The sequence below is a fragment of the Nothobranchius furzeri genome, chromosome 2, assembly GCF_043380555.1.
Source record: "Nothobranchius furzeri strain GRZ-AD chromosome 2, NfurGRZ-RIMD1, whole genome shotgun sequence".
Lineage (NCBI taxonomy): Eukaryota > Metazoa > Chordata > Actinopteri > Cyprinodontiformes > Nothobranchiidae > Nothobranchius > Nothobranchius furzeri.
The window spans coordinates 44,887,813-44,914,601 of record NC_091742.1 but is presented as its reverse complement, the minus strand read 5'-3'; the positions used below and the strand labels follow the sequence as shown (position 1 = coordinate 44,914,601).

General features: G+C 43.2%; 2 protein-coding genes across 3 annotated transcripts; one reads left to right on the top strand and one right to left on the bottom strand.

Moving 5' to 3' along the window:
* Nucleotides 1-166: 166 nt before the first annotated feature.
* sncb (synuclein, beta) lies at nucleotides 167-19,291 on the bottom strand. Of its 2 annotated transcripts, none has more exons than XM_015941720.3 (6): nucleotides 19,125-19,291; nucleotides 18,191-18,321; nucleotides 9,298-9,327; nucleotides 8,910-8,995; nucleotides 2,438-2,524; nucleotides 167-1,003 (listed from the first exon to the last, which is right to left on the bottom strand). In XM_015941720.3, the coding sequence occupies exons 2-6, from the start codon at nucleotides 18,309-18,311 to the stop codon at nucleotides 974-976; spliced, it is 354 nt and encodes a 117-aa protein (XP_015797206.1). In that variant the 5' UTR covers nucleotides 18,312-18,321; nucleotides 19,125-19,291; the 3' UTR covers nucleotides 167-973. The 2 variants fall into 2 exon arrangements, with proteins under 2 accessions (XP_015797206.1, XP_015797205.1); XM_015941719.3 differs by having other exon boundaries at nucleotides 18,191-18,324; nucleotides 19,125-19,289.
* A 4,943-nt stretch (nucleotides 19,292-24,234) lies between these two features.
* Nucleotides 24,235-25,945, top strand: LOC139061980 (general transcription factor II-I repeat domain-containing protein 2-like). Its single transcript, XM_070542007.1, has 2 exons — nucleotides 24,235-25,092; nucleotides 25,211-25,945. The coding sequence occupies exons 1-2, from the start codon at nucleotides 24,235-24,237 to the stop codon at nucleotides 25,943-25,945; spliced, it is 1,593 nt and encodes a 530-aa protein (XP_070398108.1).
* Nucleotides 25,946-26,789: the final 844 nt, after the last annotated feature.

The following is a 26,789-nucleotide window of genomic DNA, read 5'->3' as shown; positions in this document are numbered from 1 at the left end:
TTGGACTGGCATCCCAAGTACGACAGCATCCAGCCAAGGGCTCAAGCCTGCTCAGCAGATTTTTCACATCCAGCAAAATCAAACCCCCCAGATGAGGCAGGGGGCTAAAAAGATAAACGTGCCAGAATGATGCATAACACAGCAGAAAAGAAGGGTACCAAAACAGTTTTTCCCCTTTTGACCCTTTATTTACAGAAGATTTGTTGTCTGGCATGACACAGAAACCTTTACACTGACAAGTTCTGCAGTTAAAGCACATCTCGATATGACAACCATTATGTTTCCAAGACATAATATACTGACTCATTAAAACCTTTAGTACACACAACCACGCGCACACGCACACACACACACACACACACACACACACACACACACACACACACACACACACAAACATGTACACTGTCGGCTTTAGCAGATAGTTTAGTGGAATGATTCACGAGTAACCATAAAGATACGATGTAGAAAACTCTTACTTGTAAAACAACTTAAATTCCAAAGAAACGCGTAAAGAAGAAGAACCACAAACAAGCATCATCGACACTTAAGAGGATATTATAATGTATTTATATCTGCTTGCAAATGGTCATAATTATTTTTCGTCACTCCCAAAGTCTCGTTGGAAGATGATGAACATCTATTGCACATTTTCTAAATACAGATACACGAGTACAAAGCCACGGGCCCCGACTCTGGTCTCATTTCGTTGGGAGGGAGTCAAGGAAATGAGACAGAGAGGACGAATCCTACACCTCAATAACTAGCTACACCCAACACGTTACAGTAATAACATGACATTTACAATATTTAATAAAAGATTTGTCTTGAAGGAAGAACATTTTTCAGTGGGAATGCTTGTGTTGTGTTGGGTTTTTTGCAACAGGAATATAATTGTAATAGTTTCAGCATTTGTCCTTTTATTAGAAATATTATTGTGCTGCTGGCTGGATGGTGGTTGGGACGAATGCGTTTATGCTTCTGGCTCGTAGTCCTGGCTCTCCTGGGGGAGAAAAGAGACAAGCAGGTGAAATTTGTGCCACAGACATGCTCCATCTCCAACTCAGTGTGTCAGCCCTTAATTCAAACATAAAGAAGTCAAATTCATTTTGAAGCCGTTTAAGGAGAGTACATGACATGGAGCTTGTGGCCGCACGTGACAGCTCACTGCTGAGGGTGATGATGTCACTCCACCACTCAGCTGAGCTCCCACGCTCCGGCCGACAGATGGCAGCACAGTCCTGCACGAGCATCGAGAACAAGTCGTGTGCATATTCATTCCCCGTAGGGTTACACACACACACACACACACACACACACACACACACACACACACACACACACACACACACACACACACACGCACACACGCGCACACACACACACACACACACACACACACACACACACACACACACACACACACACACACACACACACACACACACACACACACACACACACACACACACACACACACACACACACAGGGACTCTCCAGTGGCCTTAAGTTTACATAAAGCCAACATGACATGAACATAAATAGATTTTATCTCCGTCTCCTCCCTCAGATGGATTCATTCACTCTGCAGCACACACACTCCATATGTTCAGCAATGCAGGGAGACCCTGACATTACCCACAATGCACGGAGGCACAGAGCGTCATCACCACACCCATTAGACAGCGCTTGCACGTTGCTGGTGTAGCAGGAGATGGGGGAGGGGAAATGATGCAGAGGAGCAGGAGGAAGATGGAGGAGGAGGAGGAGGATGATACTGGCTACTGCTGCTGCTGAGAGTCCATTTCATCCAATAACATCTCAGCTTTATTTTTTTCTGATTGTCATTCAGATGTTGTTAGCCCTCAGCAGAGGTTATAATAAAACCACACGCGCACCAGTAAAAGCATTCAGGCAGATTTTACAAATCTGCTTTCAAAGCTGCAGCTTCTGCATCGTGTGTCTCGTCGCTGACAGGCCAGATCCAAAAATAACCAACTGTGTCATACTCACACCCTTCCTCCACACACACGCACACACACACACACACACACACACACACACGCACACACACACACACACTCCAGCCCGCGCTGGTAGGTGGAGCTAGATTCACTGTACTCTGTATGGCAGTTGGCTTGTTGTGCCCTCTGATTTCATCTCCAGCTAAATGAACAATGAGCTCAGCGTCAGCTGCTCCACTCGTGTGGGACACAAGTGGAGGGCGAGCATGGAGAGCTATTCAAATGCAATCCAGTGTCGCGCATGAATTCTGATGAACCCCACCTACCGTACATGAACGGACCCATCCATGCCTCTGTATATAATACGTGAAGTTTATCTGCAGCAAAACCTCACCATTTCATGCTAGCATTATGACATGTGACTGGATGAAATGGAGACGTGAACGGGCTTGTGTCGTGCAGGCGGATTTACCTGCTGGGACTCATCATATGTCTCCCCTTCTGGCTCCAGCATTGCCTCTCCCTGGCCCTCCATGGCCTCCTGCCCATATTCCTCAGGCTGACAAGGAGGGGATAAAAACAGAGGCATGAGAAGGGAAAGATGTGCAGCAGCTATACACACCAAACATGAAACCAGGCTTTTGATCAGTGGATAAAGAACTTGTCATTGCAGTCATGCCTCAGAGGTCTTTGGTCTCAGTGGTACCAGACACTGCAGATTCTCATGTAGACCCAACCAAACAGAAACGTAAACAAGAGAGATCAGATAAAAGCTACAGGTAATCTCCTGGTTCAGACAACATTAAACTGAAGCTGGAAACTGAGATGAATATTTTTCTGATTGCTGCCATCACTGTGATAGCTTTCTGTTTATATTCTGTGTTTGGGTGAATGTCCCGTGTCTGAAAGTCATCACCAAACCTGAGTAACCACAGTTCATCACTGGTTTAGTCATGTGACGTTCACGAACGAATCAAATCTCTTAAATGGGTTTTCAAAGTGAACGATGAGAGCCGCGTCCCCGTAGAGAGCCGTTCATCTTGTCTTCTGGTAACAAACCTCCCCGGAAGTCAGTAAAGGGCAGCCGCTCCAACCCCGCCCACCACTGTGACGGACACCGCAGGAACACGTTGCTCTTAACCCCCCCCCACCCCCTTGCTTCACTTCGTTCAAAGGAACCAGTCTTTTGAACGGCTCTTTGAGGTAAACGACTGACTGATGAACGGCTCCCATGAAAGAGCCATAAATCCCATCACTACACTAGTTACTCGCACTTCACTGTTTATATGCTCAACTCAGTGTCAAACCATCATTCTGTAATGATAAAGTGCCTTTTTACTAAATAATGTAAGAATATTCAAGCATAACCTGAATCTTGCTTCCATGACTGATGAACACACACTAGAAAGTCATAATTAAGTATCTTTGCTCTGTGGCCCCAAACTAAAACAGGTTTTAACTAGGGCTGCACGATATTAGGAAAACCTGCGATATTCGATAACAGTGCTTAGTATTGCGATATCGATATTACTCACGATAAATGAACAAATACTAAAGTATGCAGTGTTGATGTCGTCTGGCGTGTGACGTCTGCTCTGGGTTCAAAGCAAACAAAAACTAATGCATGAATTCCATTACAACATAACGTTTTTATTGCAAAAATATGCAGCTGCACCTGCTACTGTATTAGCAGCTGCACCTGCTACTCTATTAGCAGCAAAACAACAAACTGCATGCATGCAGTTTCTCAGTGACTTTAAAACATCACCTCCACCATAAAACTTTTTCTGATGCTCCAAATACAGAAAAACATCCCTTACCAGGGTTTTTGAATAAATAAAAAAATCAGAAAATAAGTTTAAATGTTAAATAATAGTTAACATCACTTACATGCAACAGCAAATTCTCTCATTGCTACTGAGCATTTTCTCCACTTATGTGGTTATGATATAAGCCTGTTGCTGCTATTGGGAAGTGAACTGTGCTGGGCCAAACTAGGAGAATATTAAGATTTTCTGAGGGAAAGAGAAAAACAATTGTCTACCTTTCAGAAGAGGAACTGGCAAAAAAAAAAAAAACTACATGGAAAATATATGAAAACGTTTGTTTTTAACCCCAAATTGAACAAGTTTACCTAGATCTTAAAAAGCAGCTCAGATGATGAAACTATGATTCTGATAACAAGCTAACACATTGAACTAAGATAAGCGGCTAGCAGAGCTTCTGACTGACAGTTTATGTGCAGCAGCAAATCAACTATCCTGATTAACAAGGTTATAAAAGCTCATAAATGAAAAATCACTTTGATGTGTGGGGGAACTTTTCCAGGCCCTCTTTAGCAGGGTGGGACTGGGAGGAGAGTGCTGTAGCCTTTTAGCTGGAAGCTAACCAGACCCTGGGGCTAACGTCACCAACCGGTGGAACACTAGCGACAAGAAGGTGGGTTGGTTCACCAGCACATGTCGGAGTCAGCTCGGTTATTATCAGCTGCTTAACGACACCGAGCAGAGTCACGTTCACGTTTGAAAGCAGCGCTGATTCCAGAAACCTCAGCACAAAGTGTGTTCGCTGCTCTGAGCCAGCATGACGAACAAGGGAACGGCGCCGCTAACTCAGTTCGGGTGTTGCTTTCCAAAAGGGTCTAGGTAGGGGGCGGGCGTATTACGTGAACGGAACCATCTGATTGGCTGCATATCAGAAGGATTACATTTGATTGGTCAAATAATACTTCCGTGTTCAAAACAGAGCTGGTTTACAAAAAGTTGATGTATGACACGGATGGAAATGTTGAACCAAACATTTATCGCCGTCTTTGACGTGCTTTGCGATGGGCCTATCGCATGTCCTGTTATCGCGATGACGATAATTTTTCGATATATTGTGCAGCCCTAGTTTAAACAGTTATTACTTACATCTGAAAAGACAGCTCTCATTCTCCACTGCAGCTACCACTTAGAGTTCTGAAAACAAAGCTAGTGGGTCACAAGTCATTTATTTTTAAACCCACAACTAATTCAGCCAATTAGGTCACAGAATTACAGACCATAATCCTGTGTGCTGTATCAAGATAGTTTTACTCCTGCAAGTCCACCAATAAGATTACCACAGCCTTAGAGGAGACACACATCCAATCCGAGGGATCTCTGCCAGAGGAAAAGTAAGCATGATAAAAGGCAGACTGAAGGGTAGGAGGTGGGGCGTTGCACTGGTCACACGTCTGAATCTGGTACAGACTCTGGAAGCCTTGCATAAACACTCAGAATGGGTGTAAGGATGAATGAATGTTTTGGAGGGAGACAGCAAGCATTAATAAACATGTTACAATGTCAATGTTCCCGATTATAGCATCAAGGCTAACTACCACCAGTGGTCCCCCCACCTAACGACAGCACAGCGGAGCTGGAGGGGAAGGGACACATGTGGTGCTTCTTTATATTATGTTGCTTCTGGGTCTATTTGTGAGTGGCCCTCGGACTATAACTGAGGACGCCTGCTCTAGCGTGTCATTCATCCGTTCACACAGTGGTGATGATGAGCTATGTAGACACAGCTGCCCTGGGGTGCACTGACAGAGGTGAGGCTGCTGAACACAGGTGCCATCGGCTCCTCCGATCACCACCAGCAGGCAACTTGGGTTAAATGTCTTGCCCAAAGACACAACAGCAGAATTATCTGTCTGTAGCCAGGATTGAACCAGCAACCTTCCAATTTCTGGACAACTTGCTCAACCTCCTGAGCTGCTCCATGCACACACACACACACACACACACACACACACACACACACACACACACACACACACACACACACACACACACACACACACACACACACACACACACACACACACACACACACACACACACACACACACACACACACACACACAACTTGAACCCATCCACTCCTGCAGTAATACTCACACATGGCTTCTTGGACCAGTGCTTGGGTTAGGGTTAGCAGTGGTCTCTAGGAGGAACGAATGCCCCGCAAGTCCCGACCAGCATTTTAGGCTTCGGATCCCATCTTTTAACTTCAAATCCGATCTGATTTCAAGTCCCAATCCGACAGTTTGCCTTTACTGTTGACATTTATAAAGCTGAAATATATTTTTAGCAACCAACTCAAGTGAACTTTTTAAGACTGATTTCATTAATAAGAACTAACATTATTGTTGTGAATCCCATGAAATCAAAATGTTACAGAGAAAGGTCAGCTTCAGGTTAATATTTTGGACAAAAGTGATGAACTGACTACAGTCAGACTGCGAGCAGGCTGGCATGCCCAATGGTGCTGTTACAAAAAGCACGAGGTGGGTTGCAGCCAGTAGCAGCATCTCTCGCTTCGTTACTCTCTTTTTCTTCTGTGCGTTGTTTTTATGCCCTTTGCCCTCTGGAGTCGGTGGTATGAATAGCCATTTAGACAAGTTTTAGTGTTCACCTTTATAATAAACTCTATATTTTATTGTTTTTAGCATGGCCAAGGCCATGTGTTTCATCAAATGACTGTGGGTTAACTTTCTGTAGCATACAGGTCGTGCCAACCTGGCACCAGGAGGTCGATTGTGAATATCTCAACGTGTGCATTATCCATATCAGAAGACACCTCTGAGGACACAAGACTCTTAATCTAGCTCCCTTTAATAAAGTGATCTTGTTCTGGCTCATTAAATGACTTTCTAACCGTCATGGTCTGCGTCCTGCGTCTCCCTCATGTGTCTCCTTGTCTGCATCCCTCCTCAGGAGCCTCCTTGTGGTCCCCAGCCCCTTCCAGGTTTCCCTCCAGGTTTCCATCATGGTTCCCTAAGTATTCTGTGCCCCTTTTGTCCCCAGCTCACTCCCGGTTTCCCTCAGGTCTGTCCTAGTCACCCCTCTGTAGTTTTTTATAGGTTCAGGATTTCATTTTATTAGTCTCCTTTTGTGTGTGTTTTCATTCCCCACTTGTTAATTTGTCTCCCTAATTCTTCAGGTCATTAGTTATTTATCTTTGCTTCTCCCATGCCCATAGTCTTTCAGGTTTATTTATTTAGAGATTATTTAGAGATTCATAGGTTAAGGTTTATCCTCTCTGCTTGGTTTTCCCTTCCCATTTAGTTAATTAAGCTCACCAGTCTCTCCCCAAGCACCTGCTCCTCGTTCTCCCTCAATCACCCAGCCCCTGTGTATAAAACCCTGTCTGCGTCTCAATGTGTTGTTGGTCCATTGTTCATGTCAGCGTTGTTTTGTGCCCCCTCCTTCGTGGTCTCTAGGTCTCCAGGTTTCTAGGGTTTTTGGCTTTCATGCCCCGCTTGGATGTTATTTATTTTATTTGTCATCCGAATAAAGGAATGCTTTCATTCATATCTGCTCCTGCATCATGTCATTCTGGGTATCTGCATTTTGGGTCTTACTCCGCGGGCTCTCAGCGTGACGCTAACTTACAAGGTATTTACAATCATATTCTCTTTACCCACGATATGTTTTAAATCTAAAGTTGTATCCCAATGCTAACACTAGCATCACACATTGCACTTCCCTTCCCTTGCATCCCTTTGGCCCCTCCCACAAGTGGTGAGCTCAAGGGCAGGGGAACCCAGGCTTCCTCTTGGGGCTGTGCCCGGCCAGGCTCCATGGGTGAAAGCCCGACCACCAGGTGCTCTCCGACGTGCCCCACCTCCAGGCCTGGCTCCAGAGGGGGGCCCCGATGGCCTGCGTCCAGGCAAAGGTAACACTGTTTCCATTTATGTTTGTCTTCATAAGGAGTCTTTGGGCTGCTCCTTGTCTGATCCCTCACCTACGACCTGTTAGCCCTGGGTCACCCTACCAGAGGCATAAAGCCTCAGACAACGGAGCTCCTACAGGGTCAGTGGGACTCTCAAACCCCTCCACCATGGTAAGGTGGCAGCCCATGGACGACAGGCAGTTTTAATATTTTTTATTAAAGGGATGTTTTCCCTCGATTAATTACTACCATTTTCACATTTTAGGTCTTTTAATAAAACATCACAAACTCTCATGAACCACTGGACAAATTTTCATGAAAATAAAAACTATTGTATTTACATTTTCAGCTGAATAACTTTTGGAAACAACCCAGTTCAAGTAAGTTGACATTGGCAAACACTGTTATGACTAACAGCAGCTTTATAGATATTATGCTAAACTTTCATGCCTTCTAAGATGATATTCATTCACAACCAGAGATGGAAGAAGTACTTGACTTTTTTTACTAAAGTATAAGTACAAATAAGTGTCTTCATCTTTATCAGCAAGTAAAATTATATTTCTGTATTTTATTCGGGACAGCAATAGCTCAGGAGGTGGAGTGGGCTGTCCAGTAATCGGAAGGTCGCAGGTTCATCCTTGTGTCCTTGGGCAAGACACTTAACCCAACTTGGCTGCTGGTGGTGGTCGGAGGGACCGGTGGCAACAGTGGTCGGCAGCCTCGCCTCTGTCAGTGCGCCCCAGGGCAGCTGTGGCTACTTGGCTCATCATTACCAGTGTGTGAATGTGTGGATGACTGATTGTGTTGGGAAGTGCCTTGGGGGGTTGTAGAACCCTACAAAGACGCTATACAATTTCAGGCCATTTAATTATTTTCCAGCATCTTTGTTTTTTCTTCTGTGCCTTGTAAAATCCAGACTTTACACCTTTCTACATCAACAGCTGTAGTCCAACGCATGTCCTTCAGGGCTACCATCCCGCAAGCTTCAGATGAGTCTCCGCTCTAACACTCCTGATTTACATGGGTTTAAATCATCAGTTTGTCCAGTCCTACAGAGATCCATTAATGACCCTAATTAGGTGTGTTGAAGAAGGGAAACTTCTAAAACCTGCAGGAACGTGGTCCTCAAAGACTGGAGTTGGTCACCACTCACAGGTTTGTAGTCAAAGCATGAGGGTTTGCATGGGCAGCAGTTATGTTTACAATTATGAACTCAGAAAAGGAATCTGAACTGTTCTTACGTTCATGTCAGTTGGAAACTCGTCCTTTTTCACCAGGCCGGTGGCAGCAACGATGTTCCCGACAGCCCCAGTGGTCTTCTCAGCCACTGCAGATACACACACACACACACACACACACACACACACACACACACACACACACACACACACACACACACACACACACACACACACACACACACACATGCAACATTACCCTAGCGGATTCATGACACATTCAAACTGTGGTTCAAGCGCTAGTTAATCATTGGGGATTATGACTAATTACACCAGACACCTTCAGCTGTATCCTACCTGCTTTCATACATTAGCTGTTTTCTACTTTAGTTTCCTTTATAAGTTTACTTCTTACTGGAATGAAAACAAACACATTAGCAGCATAACTCACCCGTGCCCACGCTGTCTTTGGCTTTGCTACCTGAAACATGAAAAACACAAGAAACATAATGTGTTGGCTTTCTCCTGCAAATGAGCCAGTTTGCATTTTGAGGATTTTTTTGTTTGTGTTTGAGCATAAACATTATTTTAATACCACTTTACAAAGAACTACCCTTATGAATACTTAATAGTTAATATTACAACTATTAACAGTTCATAACAAATTAACAACCTTCAAATGCAAAAAATAATAAAGGAGAAAACTGTGACCTGGTTCAGGGTTTTACAGTTGTTTTATAAGTTCGTATATTAATTATTTGTAAGGTGATAATAAACTATTTAATATTTTTTTATAATTTTAATCTTAGTAAAATTGCGCAATTTGGCTTTTTTTTGGTGTTTAAACTCCACCTACAGTTTGGTATGATTTGATAGGCATAAGAAAACCAAACATTATTCTCAATAACTAATAAGTAAAATAAACAAATGCTGAATTAATTAACAATTAGGGCTGCATAATATATCGGAAATATATTGTTATAGCGATATCAGCACGCGCAATATGCATATCGCGAAGAACAGATAAATATCACAATAAATGGTCAGCTCAAATGTTTGCCACACATGATGCATTCTGTCAATCAAACAGAAGCATGATGTTTTTCTAACAAATCAAATAGAGCTCTTCACCCATTTGGCCAATTGGGTGGGTTCTCATAGGTTAGATGCCCGCCCCCGAAGCAGACAGCACTTAATATTGATGGTTAGCAAACACCTGAGTTAGCGTTGTTCAGCTCTTTCTGCTGTGTAGCAACCAGAGAGTCGGTACCACTGGTCTTCCCTACCGGGCCGAGTACCCAGAGGCTGATCAACATCCTCCCTTGACCTCCGGATCTGAACAGAGGGTCGTCTGAACGGTGAGGTAGAACACAAGATTGCATCTGAATGCTCTTTAATAAGAACAACTTTAGTTTATCTGCAAACCAAATTCTTTTCTACCCAGAACGCGTCTTCTCTCAAGATACACGTTCTGAGAACATTGCATTCACCCACAACCAAACACACTTCCAGCTTAGATTCATCCATTCACAGGGTTGCTATTTAATACCAAAGCTTTTATAAATTGTCTTTTATAAATTGTCTTTTATAAATTGTCTTTTAAATTGTCGTGTTTTAAATTGTTTAGTAATCAATTTCTTAACTTTTTAAACTTGACTCTTCATTGAAATAAACACAGAGTGGGTGTATATTGATCACTGAACGAACAAAGATCTTTAGATCTCCTGAATTAACAAATAACTTTCCTGTTGAATAAAATCTTTAAAATTAAATATGAATCTTTTGATTAAACATAGACCAAGAAAGTTGGTGTATGAATTTACATCTATTATATCTATACATCCGTATATGTATACATGCATGTAAATTTCATTCATTAATTTGTTTGATCTTTCTTAGGAATTAAAACACAAGCTGAATAGCAGCAGCCTTTAATTCCTATATACTGTATGTAGTTCATTAAATGCTACAGCTGATTGTCTTTTCTTGTTCATTTTCTTTTTCCCTTTCTCTTTCCTCACATCTTTTGCTTTTCTCATTTTTATAATCGTTTTTGTAATTTTTATTTCTTTGTTTTTTATTATTTTTGTTCCTGAGTTAAGTTTTTATTTATCACGAGTAATAACATCATTGCAGTATTAATCACTGTTATCGTAATTTGCAGGTTTTCCTAATATTGTGCTTAGAGGTGGGAGAAATGATCAATTCTAAGATGCATCGCGATATGGCCGTGCATGATTCTGCATCGATACAGCAACGCGACATAATGAGATTTTCTCCCTATGTCTATATCTATGTTCTGGATGCACAAGGACAATAATGTTTTGAGGTTTTACAACCACTTCCGGGGGCAGAGTTGCAATGACATGTGCACTGCGTTGCCCTAGCGCCAGTTTAAAACAGAAATGGCGGACAGGGATACAGGGCGAAAATTTCCAGGAATCAAAGATGCACCCATTACATTTAAATCGAATGTCTGGGCTAATTTCAGCTTTCATGAGCTAGCTTGACAAGACACACACTGTGTGTAAGGTGTGCCACACAAAACTAAAGTACTTTGGTGGCATGGCCACGAGTTCACCTTTCCTCTCCTGTCCAAGCTGTGAAGGAGATACTTGTGTATCCCAGGGACAAGTGTGTCTGCAGAGAGGGTCTTCTCTACTGCAGGAGATGTTGTCACAGCAAAAAGAAGCACTCTCAAACCAGAACATGTCAATCACCTAGTGTTCTTAGGCAAAAACCTTGAAATACCAAAGTGCTATAAAGTGAGCAGTTATGTCAGGTCAAAAGAGACATTCTTAAAACTGATTATAGGTGTAGCTAGGCCTATGCAATTTATTTTGGGTTTACATTGTTTATTAAGATTTATGTTTAAATCAGCACACTTTGAATGTAGAAAAAGGAATTGTTTATTTTTTTTAATTAGCACTTTTTAATAGGTGGGCAAGGCCTATATTTGTTTTGGGATCCTGGATGTAAAAGAATGACTTAACGCAGTATTTGTTTACTATTTTTAAGTTCAGTAGTATTCTGTCTTAAAGCTGCTCTACAGAAAACATTATTTCTTATATTGTTTAAGTAATTATAGGCAGCACATTAAAAAAATTGTTGCTCACTGTAGTGAATAGATGTATGTTCTGTTTTTCAGAGATACTGAAATAAAAAAGACATGTAAAACTATTCTACTACTTTTATTAAGCAATGAAACACTTTGTGTGAAGAATTGTGATGTATCTCAGACTCAAATCGAATCTTTAGGCAGATAATCGGAATCGGATCGAATCGTGAGGCAGGTGGAGATGCACACCACTAATTGTGCAGCCTAATAACAATGAATAAACAAGTTTTACCTGAACAATGTTTACGGGGGGAATGCCACGTAGCGAGCTAATCCCAAAATCCAGGCTCTGTTTGAAAATCCTGGATTAGCATCTCAGACCCAGTAACTTGAATGTGGCTAGCCTGAAGCCCCTCCCATTCACCACGGTAACATGCTGGAGATCAAACCTGCTCCATGGCAGCAGCTTTGTTCTTGGTGGGTAAATTATTGTTAAATGTGGAGTTTAAACTTTTAAGCATGAGTTGTATTGGATTTGTGTCTTAACACTTTTTCTGTTTAATCTTAATTTGCAGCCAGAAACCTTTCATTCCACTCGTGTCAGCATTATTAATAAGTACAATTATATATCAGTGTCAGCCAGGCATGGACCCATGCTGTCTTTTTTATGATTATGTCAAAATAACCTTAAGCCACATGCTAACATTTTACATACAAAAGGAATAACTTTATTGATACAGATTGTACTCTGGTCACACGTGGCAAACATGATAATATTGGTTTAAAATGACATATGAGATTTTTTGTCCTCGGTGTGTAATATGAGAGCTAAATGTGTTTTTGTGACGATTTACAGCAATAATTTAGGGTCACATGACTGGCACTAACGTATATTCTTAAAACTCACAGCTGCTCAGCCAACACAAAGTCCTGGACTCTCTAAACTCTGGAAAACGGCACATAAATGATGAAAAGCAAAACGGATACAAAGGGAACTTCTGGTGTTGCCATGGAAACATGTGAATGCTGAGCATTCTAACTAAATAACCTCTATGTGGTCTCTATTTTAGTTATGATTTTTTTTGCAGTCCTCATAGGCAAGAATTGTTAATTATTGTTCTTCTGTTCTCATTTATCTAGCATCGATTAACAGGGTCTGCATGCAGACGCACGTGAGCCCCACTTGCCGCTCCCTGCTTGGATTAGAAAGGACTGAATCCACCTGAGCATCATTAGTAATATCACTGAATCCTTGAGTGAACAGGTGCGATTTGTCAAGCAGGGATTTATCAGGATAGCCCTGACGTTCGCTCGGGTATACCCCCCAGGTCTACAACAAACATCACAACGCTAGTGCAGGTAGCCGACCTCCAGGGACTCATTGGGGGTTCATCAACATAAAAGAGAGAATGAACACAAAGAAATAGTTAAAAATGGTTTATTTAATGCTGTAAGAAAGGTGGATTAAGACCACCAAAATTCTATATAAAAAGCACTAATAATTGTGGTTTCCCCATACGAATTCCTTACTTAAGTATCACCAAATGCTATTTCTACTTTTTTACCAATCACCAGCATAATGATATCTGAGGTAAGGGAAGGTGGTCTTATCATGTTTGACCAATTAGAGCTGACAGTAAACTTTAACTACATTAAATTCCGCAAATCATTCTGAAAGCTGAAAACAATAATTAAAGAAAAACTCAGATGTTGCCATCAAGATTTATGAGATAAATGAAAATGAATGAATGAAAAGCTTTATTTGTCCCAGGGAAGGGAAATTAGAGTTTCAGTACACACAATTCAGAGATCAGACATACATGGGCAAGACACATGACAAGAATTGGTGACTGTGGTCATTTGCAACCGAGTCACGCTACCTTAATAGAGAGAGAAAAGGATAACATGAGGAATGGATTCGGGAGGAGGGAAAAAAAGGCACTTCACAGCTACTCTCCCCCCAGGAGGGCAGCTTTGCTCTGTGAAAAAAACACCTCAACAGATAACACAACACAACATCACAATAGGAAGGCAGGGGGGCTAGGATCCTGTTTCCCCCAGTGAGAGCTGCCATCTACGGCATGTACGGCGCTCAACCACTGTAGACCACAGGTGGGAGGGAGATCTTGGGAGGAACGCAGAGCACATTGACCCTGCAGGTTGATGACCTCGCTAGGCAGAAGTCCACAATCTGAAGGCGGGGGGGAGGGGGGGGGGAAAGGGTTTTCACAGCATCTGTCTGCATTCCTTCCTTCGTGGGGGTTGTTGTTGTTGGCATCTTGAAGGCTGCCTCAGCGTCAGATTTGGATAACAAGACTTTGTTTGGGTCAGGCAGAGATAATTTTCCTTTCTGCCTTCAGTCTGTAACTGGTCATTCCAGTCCTTCAGTGAAGCCAATTTAGGTTTTAAACATCTCCACACCGTCCTGTGACCCTCTCTGAGATGACATCCATTTTGTGCACTAACACCGGTAACGCAGCTAGGACATTGTCCAGCTTACGATTCACCTCAAGTAACGTCCCAGTCTGTGAGGTCTCTGCTCGGGCGGTGCTTCCCGTGGGTGCAGGTCGCCCTCCAATCGCTCCCGTCTTCCCAAATTTCCAGAAAACCAGATATCCTCCCATACGAATCAGAAGAAATCCAGTGATCATCAGACCAAATATCCACATATCTTCAACGTCCTCAATGGACAGCTGAGAGAGATATACGATCCTCCACACCTTTCAGGAATCGAGCGCATATCCCGCTGCGTGTGTCCCTTGCGGGCATGTGGGAGCCCCCTCCTCCGTTGTCATCGTGGAAAAAATCTTATCAATTGTGTTGAATGACCAATTAATTAAATCCATTTCTAAAAAATAGGGATTTCCAGAAGAAATGCAGAGAGGCGCTCTGTAGGCAGACAGGACGAAGAGCCTTGGGAAAAAAAAGATGAGGGAGCAAAAGCAGAAGCGTCTGTACTCTGCGAGTGCCGGAAGAAAGGGGAATGCACTGCTTTGGAGGTTCCAGTGAGTCATGAAAGGTAAACAGCCCTAATGAATCTGACACTAGTATCTGATCTAGTATCTCTATCTGCTTCAGCTCATTGAGCTGGGTCAGTGTGGTCCCCAGCAGCACCAGAAAATGTCAGAAGATGGATTTCTCAAATCTTACCTCTCCACCAAAGTAGAACCTTTCCAGGACACCGTCATGCTTAACAAGCAGTGAAAGAAAGGACGCTGCACTCGCATGGCAGAAGGCCGAAAAAAACCTGCACATGTTCGGACTGCAGGGCCAACATGTTTGGGAGTCCAGTCGAGTGACAGCCATGCTGAGCTAGCTATGGTTGTTGGTGAGATTCAATCTATGTGCTTCTGACACGTCTGACAACATAGGCTCCTCTCGGATGCATCTACACAAACTGTTTCAGAGCGAAAACAAAATTGTGCAAGCTGGTGAGAGCTAAGCAGCAAGCAGAGCTGTCACCAGGAGTCTGGATCCAACAGCAACTCAAAAATCGGACGGTTAGGAGACAGTTAAAAGTACGGCAGGTAGGAAGCTGCAGGACGTAGTTTTTGATACATTGTTCTGAACATTGTTATTATTGGTAGAAATGACCCTTAATAAAGCTTTTCTCAGTATGCTGTTGATGATTTTCTGATGTCAGGTCAGCAGGCCAGGAGCTCTCTGGCTCTGAGGAAAGCTGATGAGCTCATGTCTCTGAAACCCGTAGTTATTTTCATCTGCTCAGTTATTTCTGATATTTATTGATTCTTTTTAAAAATTAAAGCAATGTGTCATTCTGTCAGCCCCTACTACTTCTGCCAGGACTGTGTTATCAATCTAAACTACTTTAAAGGACAAAAAAATGTTGTATGGACCCCAAATTAAACTGGGAGTTCGATACATTTAAGTCATCCATCCATCTTCTTCCACTTATCCCGTGTCGGGTCTCGGGGGCAGCAGCCTGAGGAGGGAGGCCCAGACGTCCCTCTCCCCAGCCACTCGGGCCAGCTCCTCCGGGGGAATCAGAAGGTGTTCCCTGGCCAGCTGAGAGACACAGTCCCTCCAGCATGTCTTGGGTCTCCCCAGACACCCTGCAGAGAACACTAATGTTGGCCACTTGTATTTGTGATCTCATTCTTTCGGTCACAACCCAAAGATTGTGACCGTACGTGAGGGTAGGAACGAAGATCGAACAGTAAATTGAGAGCTTCACCTTCTGGCTCAGGGTCCTCATTTATCAAGCTTGCTTACGCAAAAAACGGGTCGGAAAACTGTGTAAGCAACTTTCCACGCAAACTTTGGGATTGATGAAAGAAAACTTAGCGGAAAAATGTGCTCAACTTTAAGTTGACTAAGGACCTGGCTTACGCACATGATGGACATGGAGAGCACCTGCAGTGCTGCTGCTGAGAAGATACGATTATGAAATGCTGCAGCATTATCACTTGTACCGCTTCGTTTTCACACAGAACAAGACCCCCCCCACCCCACCCCCACGCGCACACACACACACACACACACACACACACACACACACACACACACACACACACACACACACACACACACACACACACACACACGCACACACACACACACACAGCCTGCAGGGGGACAGATTGAGACAGAACATAATGCGTCTGTGACAGTGTGTGTTTGTCTTGTCACTGTGACCTGATTTATGATGCGCCCTGGCTATTTGGACAAGGGGGATCTCCGTTTGGCTGACTGGTTAGTGCACGTGACCTTCACCCGGGAGTCTGGGGATCGAATCCTGATTGGACTATTTTTTTATGTCCACCACAGATCTCTCTGAAGAATTCAGCATTGACGGCTTCAGCAACGCTGTGCCACTCCATGGATTTTCTCTTATTTGTTTTGCAAAAGTACTTCCTTTCATTTCTCCACCTCACCCACAGGTACCTCAACTTCTGCTTCTGTGAAAAAGCGCTTCCTTGATCTGCCTTGATCTACGGTCGCCATGTCATTGGCGGAGCGCTGCAATAGCCGGCTTATGTAAAAGCATGAGATCCACAAGGTACTTTGCATTGACCATTTATGGCAGTAAGTGGGCGTGGTGAGGGCGGGATGTGACTAAAATGCAGCTGAGAACCTTTCTAGATAGTTTCTGATTTATGAAGTGGAGATTGCGTGCAGCTGTGCGTACTCCATGTTTGATAGATCACAAACCTACTTGGCGTAAGTACTTTTCTTTTGCTGAGCTTAAGTACGGTTTTAGTAAGGATTCTACGCAATGTTTGATAGATGAGTCCCCAGCTCTCTTCACCACGACAGATCGGTACAACGCCCGCATAACTGCAGACGCAGCACCAATCCTCCTATCCATCTGACGCTGCATTTTTCCCTCTCTCGTGAACAAGACCCAGACTCCTCCACTTGAGGCAGGACCTCATCCCTGACCTGGAGAAGGCACCCTATTTCCAACTCAAGGCCATGGTCTTGGATTTACATCTACATTAAACCAAATATCTTTATGCTTCTTGTAAACATTTGTTCTCATCTGAAAATAAACTGCACTTACATTTTAAAATGCTTTGTGTGGAAATCATTTTAAAAATACTAAAGGATTCGACACTAAGGAATTGTAACGATTAATTATTTCAGCTACAAAGAAGATTAAGTATTTATACAGCTGTGTTTGTAACAAGACAATAAAACTCGCTGTGGAATTTTGATTCTGAGGGGTTTCAGTCCGTTTTTGTTGCATTACTTTTGCTTTCATTTAGACTCTTAACTCCTCTTTTTAAAATAAACATGCAAATTCAAATGACGTATTTGTGATTAAATCTGGTGACAAGGACATTTCTCAATGTTGCTTAATAAACCAGAAGACAATAGGATTTCCTTCTGTCTTCTGAACCTGCAACCAACACCAAAAAGCTCGGCCTTGAGCCGGACTGACCCCGTCAACCAGAGCCTCAGACTTTTACGATCTGAGGCAAGAGCTGCTTTCTCTGACCCGCTGCCCCACCCCCAAGTCTTGCTTCTATCTGCAGCTAGCAGCAGCCTCTCAGAGCACACTCCTCGTGTCACATAGAGTACATCGCCACGCCTCTTTAACCTGGTGCATTATTTACTACCAGGATTCTGCTGCTCCATGTGTTCAACATCATATCATGAAATCATATTAAAAAATGAAGGATTCTGAATCTGTCTCATTGTGGTGAGAAGACTGTGTGGAATATAAGCATCAGTTTTGTCTGTTATTGAGCTTGCATTAAAGGCAAATCATTTTTCATATTTGAAGGATTTGTGTGTGAATAACATCAATATAACATCTTACCTACAAACATGACTCCTTCCTTGGTCTTCTCTGCTGCCACTGCAACTCCTTCCTTGGTCTTCTCTGCGGCCACAGCCATGCCCTCCTTAGCTTTAGACAAACCCTTCATAAACACGTCCATCCTTGCCAAGCTACTGTGGAGAGATGGACCACATGACACAGGCAATGTTGAATCTTCACTTCATGCACACGTTTTAAATCCTACAGTATAGATGAGAAACAGGAGGATAAGCTAATAATATTTCAACCATTTTGAATGAAAATCTCTTGAGTGTTTTCTGTCTGGTATTAGGGTTGTAGTGATGTTTGAAAGACTGCAGCACCTCCTGTGGTAGATCGTGACCACTGCAGTCCAGCAGCCATCAGGCTAGTAAAAGCCCTCAGCTCACTCATGCATTCAACCTCCATTCTCAAATCATCATCAGAGCATGAAATATTCAAAGGGAAGATATTTCAATCACATGTTTAATCGGGAAGGGTGCACTCATTAATCATTGCCCGTCTGTAATTCAACTGGCAGGACTAGCCTGGCATATTTAGGTTTTTTATTAAGTATGTTGCATTAGAGGGTGTATTTTAATTCATATGACAGAGCACGCTGCTGGGGGAAGGGAGGCACGACAAAATGCTACTGTACAGTCCAATCAGCCGCGATCCCATCGGAATGGGAAAAAATTTGCAGAAGATCGACCAAAGCTGCAGAATCGAATTGAATTCCGAGGCGCGCATCAATCAGAGCTCCATCCTGAACGGAGCCGGTCAGGTCGACAATCCAGCTGAGACCTGTGCGTGGTTTTCCTAGAAGAATTGAAAATCCGGTTGTTTCATGTGCTTCTGCGTGACGACGCTCCCAGGCATCGACGCTGACCTCCATGAAACGAATAATACAAACAGCATGAATGCAAGGCTGGAATATGAAAACCTGCACGCTTACCTGTGTACCAACAGCCACCGACTTGTCCCCAGCGATCGGGCCTGCGCACGCCTCTAAACTCTACCGTCTAAACCGGAGATCTGTTCAGATGATCGCTGAAGGTGGGCCTTCCTCGGGCTGATCTCCACTAACAGGGACTGCCCCTTCACAGTGCGGCTGAGAATATCACGTATCCACCCCCTCTCCTCCCCTCCCCGCCTCGTTCTCTCGCTCCACCATCTCCGGTTCATCTTACTTTATTGATCACTCCACATGTTCTACTGCAAAAACATCCCTTTGTAAAGCCACCTCACCCTGTTATTTCCACTGCAGTAGTTAAATCGTGCCCAACATTTAACAAATAAAGACCGAGATATTTTACAAATTAGCGACATGTATTAATAAACACACATGTTGGCTTATTAAAAAAAACGAATGTTAAATTTTACATAAACAAACAAATAAGTCACAGTTTTGCAGTAGATGTAAAACCATGATCGTCAGGTTGTAGCTACACGTTCTGCATACAAAACGGTGAACATTTGTTTTAGCTTCACCAACTTCAGTTCCTTCTCCTGACCTGGATGGTCTTGGTCCTGTTGATGGCTCTCAGATCAGCTGACCATCTGCTCTCGTCCCAGAACGAGGTTGGAGCTCAGAGCAGACCAGTTGTTGGGCACAGATTGCAAATTCCTTTACTCATCAGACAGCATCCCCACTTCCTATTCTTTTAAAACTCCTTTATAGAGTACACACATCTTCAATGGTAAATGACACAGTGAGACTCTTTTTACAGTCAGTTTTCGTTTAAAGTTATTTTAGTCTTTTTAATGTTGCTGTTTTATTGGTTTTTGTTGTGGTCTGACTTGTTTTATCTCATTTTACCACTGCATCACTTTGGGTAAACTTGATGGTTTCTAAAATAAGCTACATTCATGAAATGTGCTGAACAGATTGCACAACTGCTTCAAGTAAAAAGTTTGTATTAATAATGTACTGTGTGTATTTCAGTGTAAGTTGTAGTCACTATTAAAGAAAAAGAACTTTCATTCAATGAGTGTTTCATTTGCCCTGGACTAAGTGTTTAACAACTCCCTCTATCTTTCTGTCCTTCTAATTTCCTTCCACTTTGTCTGACGTAAACACGGTGACGTGGTCTTAGACGTAAAGGGCGAATGATTACGAACCCCAGCTTCTTCTCTCACTAGCTCCGCCTCCGCCTCTAGTTTAAAGGAGATGCCACATATGAGTGGGCAGGATGTGGCTTCATCCCTGAGCAGGATATGCAGTCTTCTGTGACAAGGTGACCTAGAAAAGAGAGGGGGTGGAGTGTATGTATTATGACATGGTTTTATAGCCCAGGAAAACTCGATTTAAATGGATGACTTGACCTTTTTTTCCTGCAGCATCGCATAGGTTGCAGTTCAAGTAAAAATGTAGATCAGCACCATGGACAGAGACACATTAAGCACTCTGAACAGCTCTTGTTTCTGTCTCTGTCCGTGGTGCTGATCTGCAGCGAGACATGGAGCTAAAATAAAACGAGGCTGCGTAAATCACTCTCCAGATTTTCATCACCAAATTTTAATGAAAGTAGACCAAAACTGAAAGAAAACATTTGGTTAGATGATCTGTTTCACATCTGTTTTATGGCGTAGAGCTGTGAAATATGTCATCACATTGGTTTAATTCTCAGTGGAGCTGTTACACTTGTAGTCCGACTCTGCCCTCTTCTGGTTACAGCATTTATATATTTCCTCATTGAAACCCAGGCTATATATATGAGACCACTGCTTTATGTTGTAAAAAGAAAAAAAATCCCCCACAGAGAACTAAACCGTTGTTTAAATGGCTTCATGCAAATATTTGCTACTTTGAACTAAAATGTAAATAAATAAATAAATAAATAAATAAGATAAGGAGTAGCAATTAAAATAATTTACATCTAAATGAGTCTAATTTTGTTTTTGGTCAAAAATATGGTTACTATTTTCTATTTTCTGTGGTGTTACATCTATGGCATGAAAATGCTTATAGTTTTAGAAGTTCTATTAACCCAAACTTAGATGGTTATATTGTCTTAAAAACTGTTGGCTTTTAAGAAATAATAACCAAATGTTATTTTTATTTTTTTATTTTTTTACTGTGTCCTGTCTGGCTGCGAAGCAAACAGAATTGATGTCTGAATGCTGGTAACAAGCCTTACAGATTTACTCTCAGGTGGAGCATCAAAGTGTCTGCTTTTAATGTCACGCCTGATACTTAAAACTTTATTGTTCTTGTTTTTTAATGCTTTGTAATTTCGACCAGACATGGCGACAGAGGTGAAAGAGAAAGGAAGAGACAAAAGGTGGGGAGGGGGGTTCCACAAAAAAAATCAATGTTGAACAGGGTCTGCGTCTAGACCTGCAGAAAAGGGACACACAACAATACAACAGGAGCAAGCTATCACTGCGTCAACTTGATGAAGGAATATAAAATCAACATTGTTTGACTGAACAATCACACGATAATAAATCACAGTGCATTTTGTGCAAACCACAGCCTTAAGACATGTGTTGAACGTGCCCAAGTCCATACTTATGAGAGCACCATGTGAGTACCTGTGTGCGTACACGCGCTTGTATATGTAAGGTTTCTCTATTGGAGGGAGCTCCAAATCCCAGAGATCCAGGAGCTGCCCCAGAGTGCAGGGACCCCAGGGGACTGCGACCACAGGAATGCGGAAATGGGGTCCATACCCACACCCCCTGACTTGTCCACCCCCCAAAGTCCTATGTGCATGTTTGTGTGACCATGTGAGGGAACAGGAAGAGAGAAATATGCGGGGATGGGGAGGGATGGCTGGTTGGCCTAAGCCCTCCAGGGAGCCAGCTCCCCCACTGGCCCCAACAGGCACCTCTGTTGCCAAAATGCCACCCAGGGCATGGAGACCCCAGCCCATCTTGCCAAGGCCCAAAGCAGCAGCATTGCAGAGCTCCACGGAGTCCGAGGGAACAAATGCAGCCCCACCCCAGCAGAATATCTACTCCCATCCCTGCATTTGCACAACTTCCAGAACATGTAAGACAAAGGACATCCAGGTAAAGTTGGGTCCTCCCCGTCCTGGACATCCCCCTCCCCAGTGATGGACAGCAGAGGAGCCAAGGTTTACCTGAATACCTTGGGCTGGGCCAGGCGCTGCCGCATGTTCCTGCCTTCTTCCCGGCAGCATACATGTCAGGACCAGACCCCTGAGGCCCCGCCCAGGTCCCCACATGGGGCCGGCCAACCCCACACCCTGAGCTTCCAGGCCCCCACCCAGACCTACTCTGGGGCATTGCAGCTGCCAGGCAGCAACCCACGGCCACCGCCAAGACCCCCAAGGGGTCCCACTCACAACAGCCAACAGTCCGCCCCCCGAGGCAACCCAAGCACCTCCAGAGCAGCCCCAGACACCCCCCAGTGAACCCACCTCCAGGGAACGTCCGGGTACTCCAAACTCAGACCCTCCACCCCATCAGCCACATCACCCCGCAGGACAACATCAGAGGTCCCCCATCATCGCTATGTGATGGAACTGATCAAAGGAGCCCAAAGAGATTGATTTGAAGTGGAAGCAGAGGCTAAATCAAGTGTAATATGATCCAACAAAAGATTTCTATACTGGTTGATGCAAAGAGTATCTCTATTTTTCCAATTCATGAGGATAGTTTTCTTAGCGATGCATGTAGCAGTCAGAACCACGTGAACCACAGATGTTTCAATCGGGACATCGACCAGGTTTCCCAGTAAACAAAGAGAGGGAGTGGTTGGGATATGACATTTCAGAGACTTTGACAGGTCTTCACACACTCTACCCCAAAATTCCTGGACAGGTGGACAGGACCACAGTGCATGAATGTAATTGTCACAAATGTTGTTTATGCAGTGTGTACAGGTGACAGATGACACAAACCCCATCTTGAACATCCGATGACCTGTATAGTGTACGCTGTGTAGAATTCTGTACTGAATTAATTGTAAATTGGGGTGTCGGATCATTTTAAAAGTTTTTAAACAAGTTTGGGACCAGAAGTTCTGGTCAAAGCTGACTGATAGATCCACTTCCCATTTTTCAATAGGGATTGCTATTCTATCGTCTATTGTGGACAGTGTCTTATATACTTTAGACAGTAGTTTGGAGGGTCTGAGATTATAGAAGTCTAATACCCTTGGTGGTGTTGAGGGTCTGCCCTCATGAGAAAATTACTATGCAGTATTTTTCTCCAAAAGACTGTGGCAAAAATGCCCTGAAGCGTAAATAAAAAGGCATATTGAGATCAGCGCCAAACAGAGACTTCATTTCCCATGACCCTCTGCAGCCGGAAGCAACGTGATGACATCACCAAAGTGACGCCGAACCCCGGAACCTCCTGTTCCCGCCTGCTGGATTGCCCAGCTATAAGACCCGAAGCGCGGAGAGAAACTTTCTCTTTTGTTCCAGTTTCAGCTGGTGTTGGAGAGACCATTGTACGGCTCCGGACGCAGGCACGAGGCCTGACCGCTGGAAGCAACAAGAACTGCTATCTGGTCCGTTTGAACTCCGAGGGACGCTTCGGGTTCGATTAGACCAGGGGTCACCAACGTGGTGCCCGCGGGCACCAAGGTGCTCTCGGGGTAACCACGCGGTGCCCGCAGGCTATGTTCTAAAAATAGCACTAGTCACCACTGAACTTGACTTGATATCCTTTTTTTTATTGTGTTGCTTTTGTTTTTGAGTCACAGTTGCATCAATGCTTATTTGAAAATGAAACTATTAACGAATAATTTTTAAGAACAAAAATATTTTATATTTTGTATGTTTTTATATTTTACCATCGACATATAAATAGTACTTTACCTTACGTGAATGTGGCAGTAGTGCAATCACACAGGCTGCAAGCTGTCATTAAAAACCGTAGAAGAAGAAGACGTAAACATGAACTTTCTTTGACCCACTAGTTGGATTCGGCGTTAAGCTAGCGGGCGGCGGGTGCTGCTGCAATGAGGAGCATGATACCAACCGAAAATGGCTGAAAAACGAAATAAAACATATAATTTTCATAGTGATTGGCAGGAGGAGTTATTTTTTAAGCTTGTGAGAGAAAAATGTGTGTGTCTCATTTGTGGTATGACTGTGGCGACAGCAAAGCGACACAACGTGCAGAGACACTTCAGTACTTGTCATACAAGCTACAATGCCAGCTACCCACCTAGCAGCGCACTACGGACAGAAAAAGCACGTGAGTTAAAGGCAGCTTTGGGCAAACAGCAGTCTTTATTCAAGAAGCCGGTGGAAAAGTCACAAAAAACAACAGAAGCGTCATTTAGAGCCACACATTTTTTGATTAAGAACAAGAAGACATTTTCAGATGGAGAATTTTTCAAAGAAGCAATGATGATAATCGCAAAGACTGTATTTAAAGATGAGAAGAATGGAACCGATGTCATCTCCACTCTCTCCAACGTCCAACTGGGTGCAAGTACAACGGTAAGAAGAGTGACGGCTATGTCAGAGAACTTAACAGAGCAGCTGGAGCAGGATTTGAAAACATGCAAGTGGTTTAGCATCCAGTGTGACGAGTCTGTGGACTGCAGCAGTGCAGCACAGCTGATGGTCGTTATTCGTATGGTTTTGGATGACTTCTCCACAAAAGAGGAACTTCTGACATCACTGCCCCTCCAGACAACTACAAGGGGAGTTGATATCTACAACACAGTTAAGAGTTTCCTTGTGGAACACAAAGTACCACTAGAAAAGCTGGTGTCCATGACTACAGACGGGGCTCCTGCCATGATCGGCCGGCACGCAGGTTTCATCGCGCACTGCAAAGGTGACACAGACTTCCCAACATTTCTACATTACCACTGCATCATTCATCAGCAGGCGATATGTTCAAAAGTGACCGGATTTGAGCATGTGATGACTCCTGTTGTGAAGATCATAAATAGCATCCGCTCCAAAGCCAAACAGCACAGGATGTTCACAGTGCTATTGGAGGAGCCGTCAGCGGAATATAGTGACCTGTTACTACACACAGAAATCCGATGGCTCAGCAGGGGACGGGTTTTGCAACGTTTTTTTTTCACTTTTGTGTGAAATCAAGAAGTTCATGCAATCCAAAGGTGAAGACATCTCGTTGCTGGAGGACACTGAATGGATACTTGACCTTGCATGTTTAACGGACATCACTGGGAAACTTAACCATTTGAACTGTGAGCTGCAAGGCAAAGGTAAAACTGTTGCTGGCATGATACGTGCTGTAAATGCATTCAAAGCCAAGATGAACATTTTCTCTGCATTTACAGAAAAAAGGGTGCTGCACGTTCCTTCTGTGCAGTCAGTGCTGAATGACCATGCTTCTGCATCTGAGACTTTTGACAAAGTTGTGGACAAATACTCTGAAGTCATTAACAGACTTGGACAAGAGTTTGAGAACAGGTTTCGTGACTTTGATCAACTTGAGCCATGTGTGTCATTCATTTCCAATCCTTTTGTGCAAGTAGACATTGCATGCATTGCTGAGCAGCTAAGTGCAACATTCAGCTTGAATGCTGGGGAGGTGGAGATAGAAATGATAACACTGCAAAATGACCTCCATCTCAAAGCCCATCAAAGTGAACCAAACTTTTGGTGTCTTGTGGATACAGAGAAGTACAAAGGTGTGTGCACAGCAGCTGTGAAGGTTGCCTGCATGTTTGGTTCAACTTATCTCTGTGAATCAGCCTTTTCTGACATGAACTTCATAAAGAGCAAACACAGAACACGCCTTACTGATGCTCACCTACACGACTCAGAGTTGCAGTATCAAGTTACAACCCAGATTACAGCAAACTGGTGAACAGCATGCAATGCCAGGTTTCCCACTAATAGAAAAAGAAATATGCCAGATGATTTCAGCTAAACAGCTGTATGGCAAAGTTCCAACATATTCAAGCTGTTATGTACAGATTTAGTTAAAAATGCTAAAGATTTAGTGGTAAAAAGTTGCGTTTTGCAGGACTGAAAGGTTACATAACTGACATCTTACCTAGTCTGATTAAGATTGTTTCAGAAGTAGTTAGTAGAAATGGGATATGTTTTTCCAAGAAATGTTGCAGAGGTGATTATTTGAATATGAGAGACAACTGAAATGCACTGAGATAAAAAAAAAGTGTTACATGTTGAGATTTATCTGTTTCCTGCCTTAAATCATTATTATTATTTGAGAAGCAAATTAAATGTTGTCAGACATATCAACATTGAATTAAAAATAAAAATAAACTAAGTTTTCAGAAGTGTGTCATGTACAGGTAGCCCTTCGTATTACTCCGTACCCTTTAAGTTGCTCTCGGTTTCAAAAAGGTTGGTGACCCCTGGATTAGACAATAGTTTTTTTTTCTCTTTCTCTTTCTCCCCCGTTCTCTCTCTTATAGTCCGAACAAGCGATCGACCGCGTGATCGCTTCAAAGTAAAGACGGTTTCTCTTCCGTACCAAAACACACAATCGGACCATCTTAAAAGTAAGCCAGTTTTTTTTTGTCATTGTTTAATATCTAAGTTTTATGCTGTGGCCAGGCTGACAAAGTATTAGATATTTTCATTTGCCCTTGATTGATCTTTTGTTTTGTTTATTGATCTTTGTGAAGCAGTTTAAGGTTTTGAAGTGTTTTTGATTGAGTAAAGCCTGGTTTATGCTTCTCCGT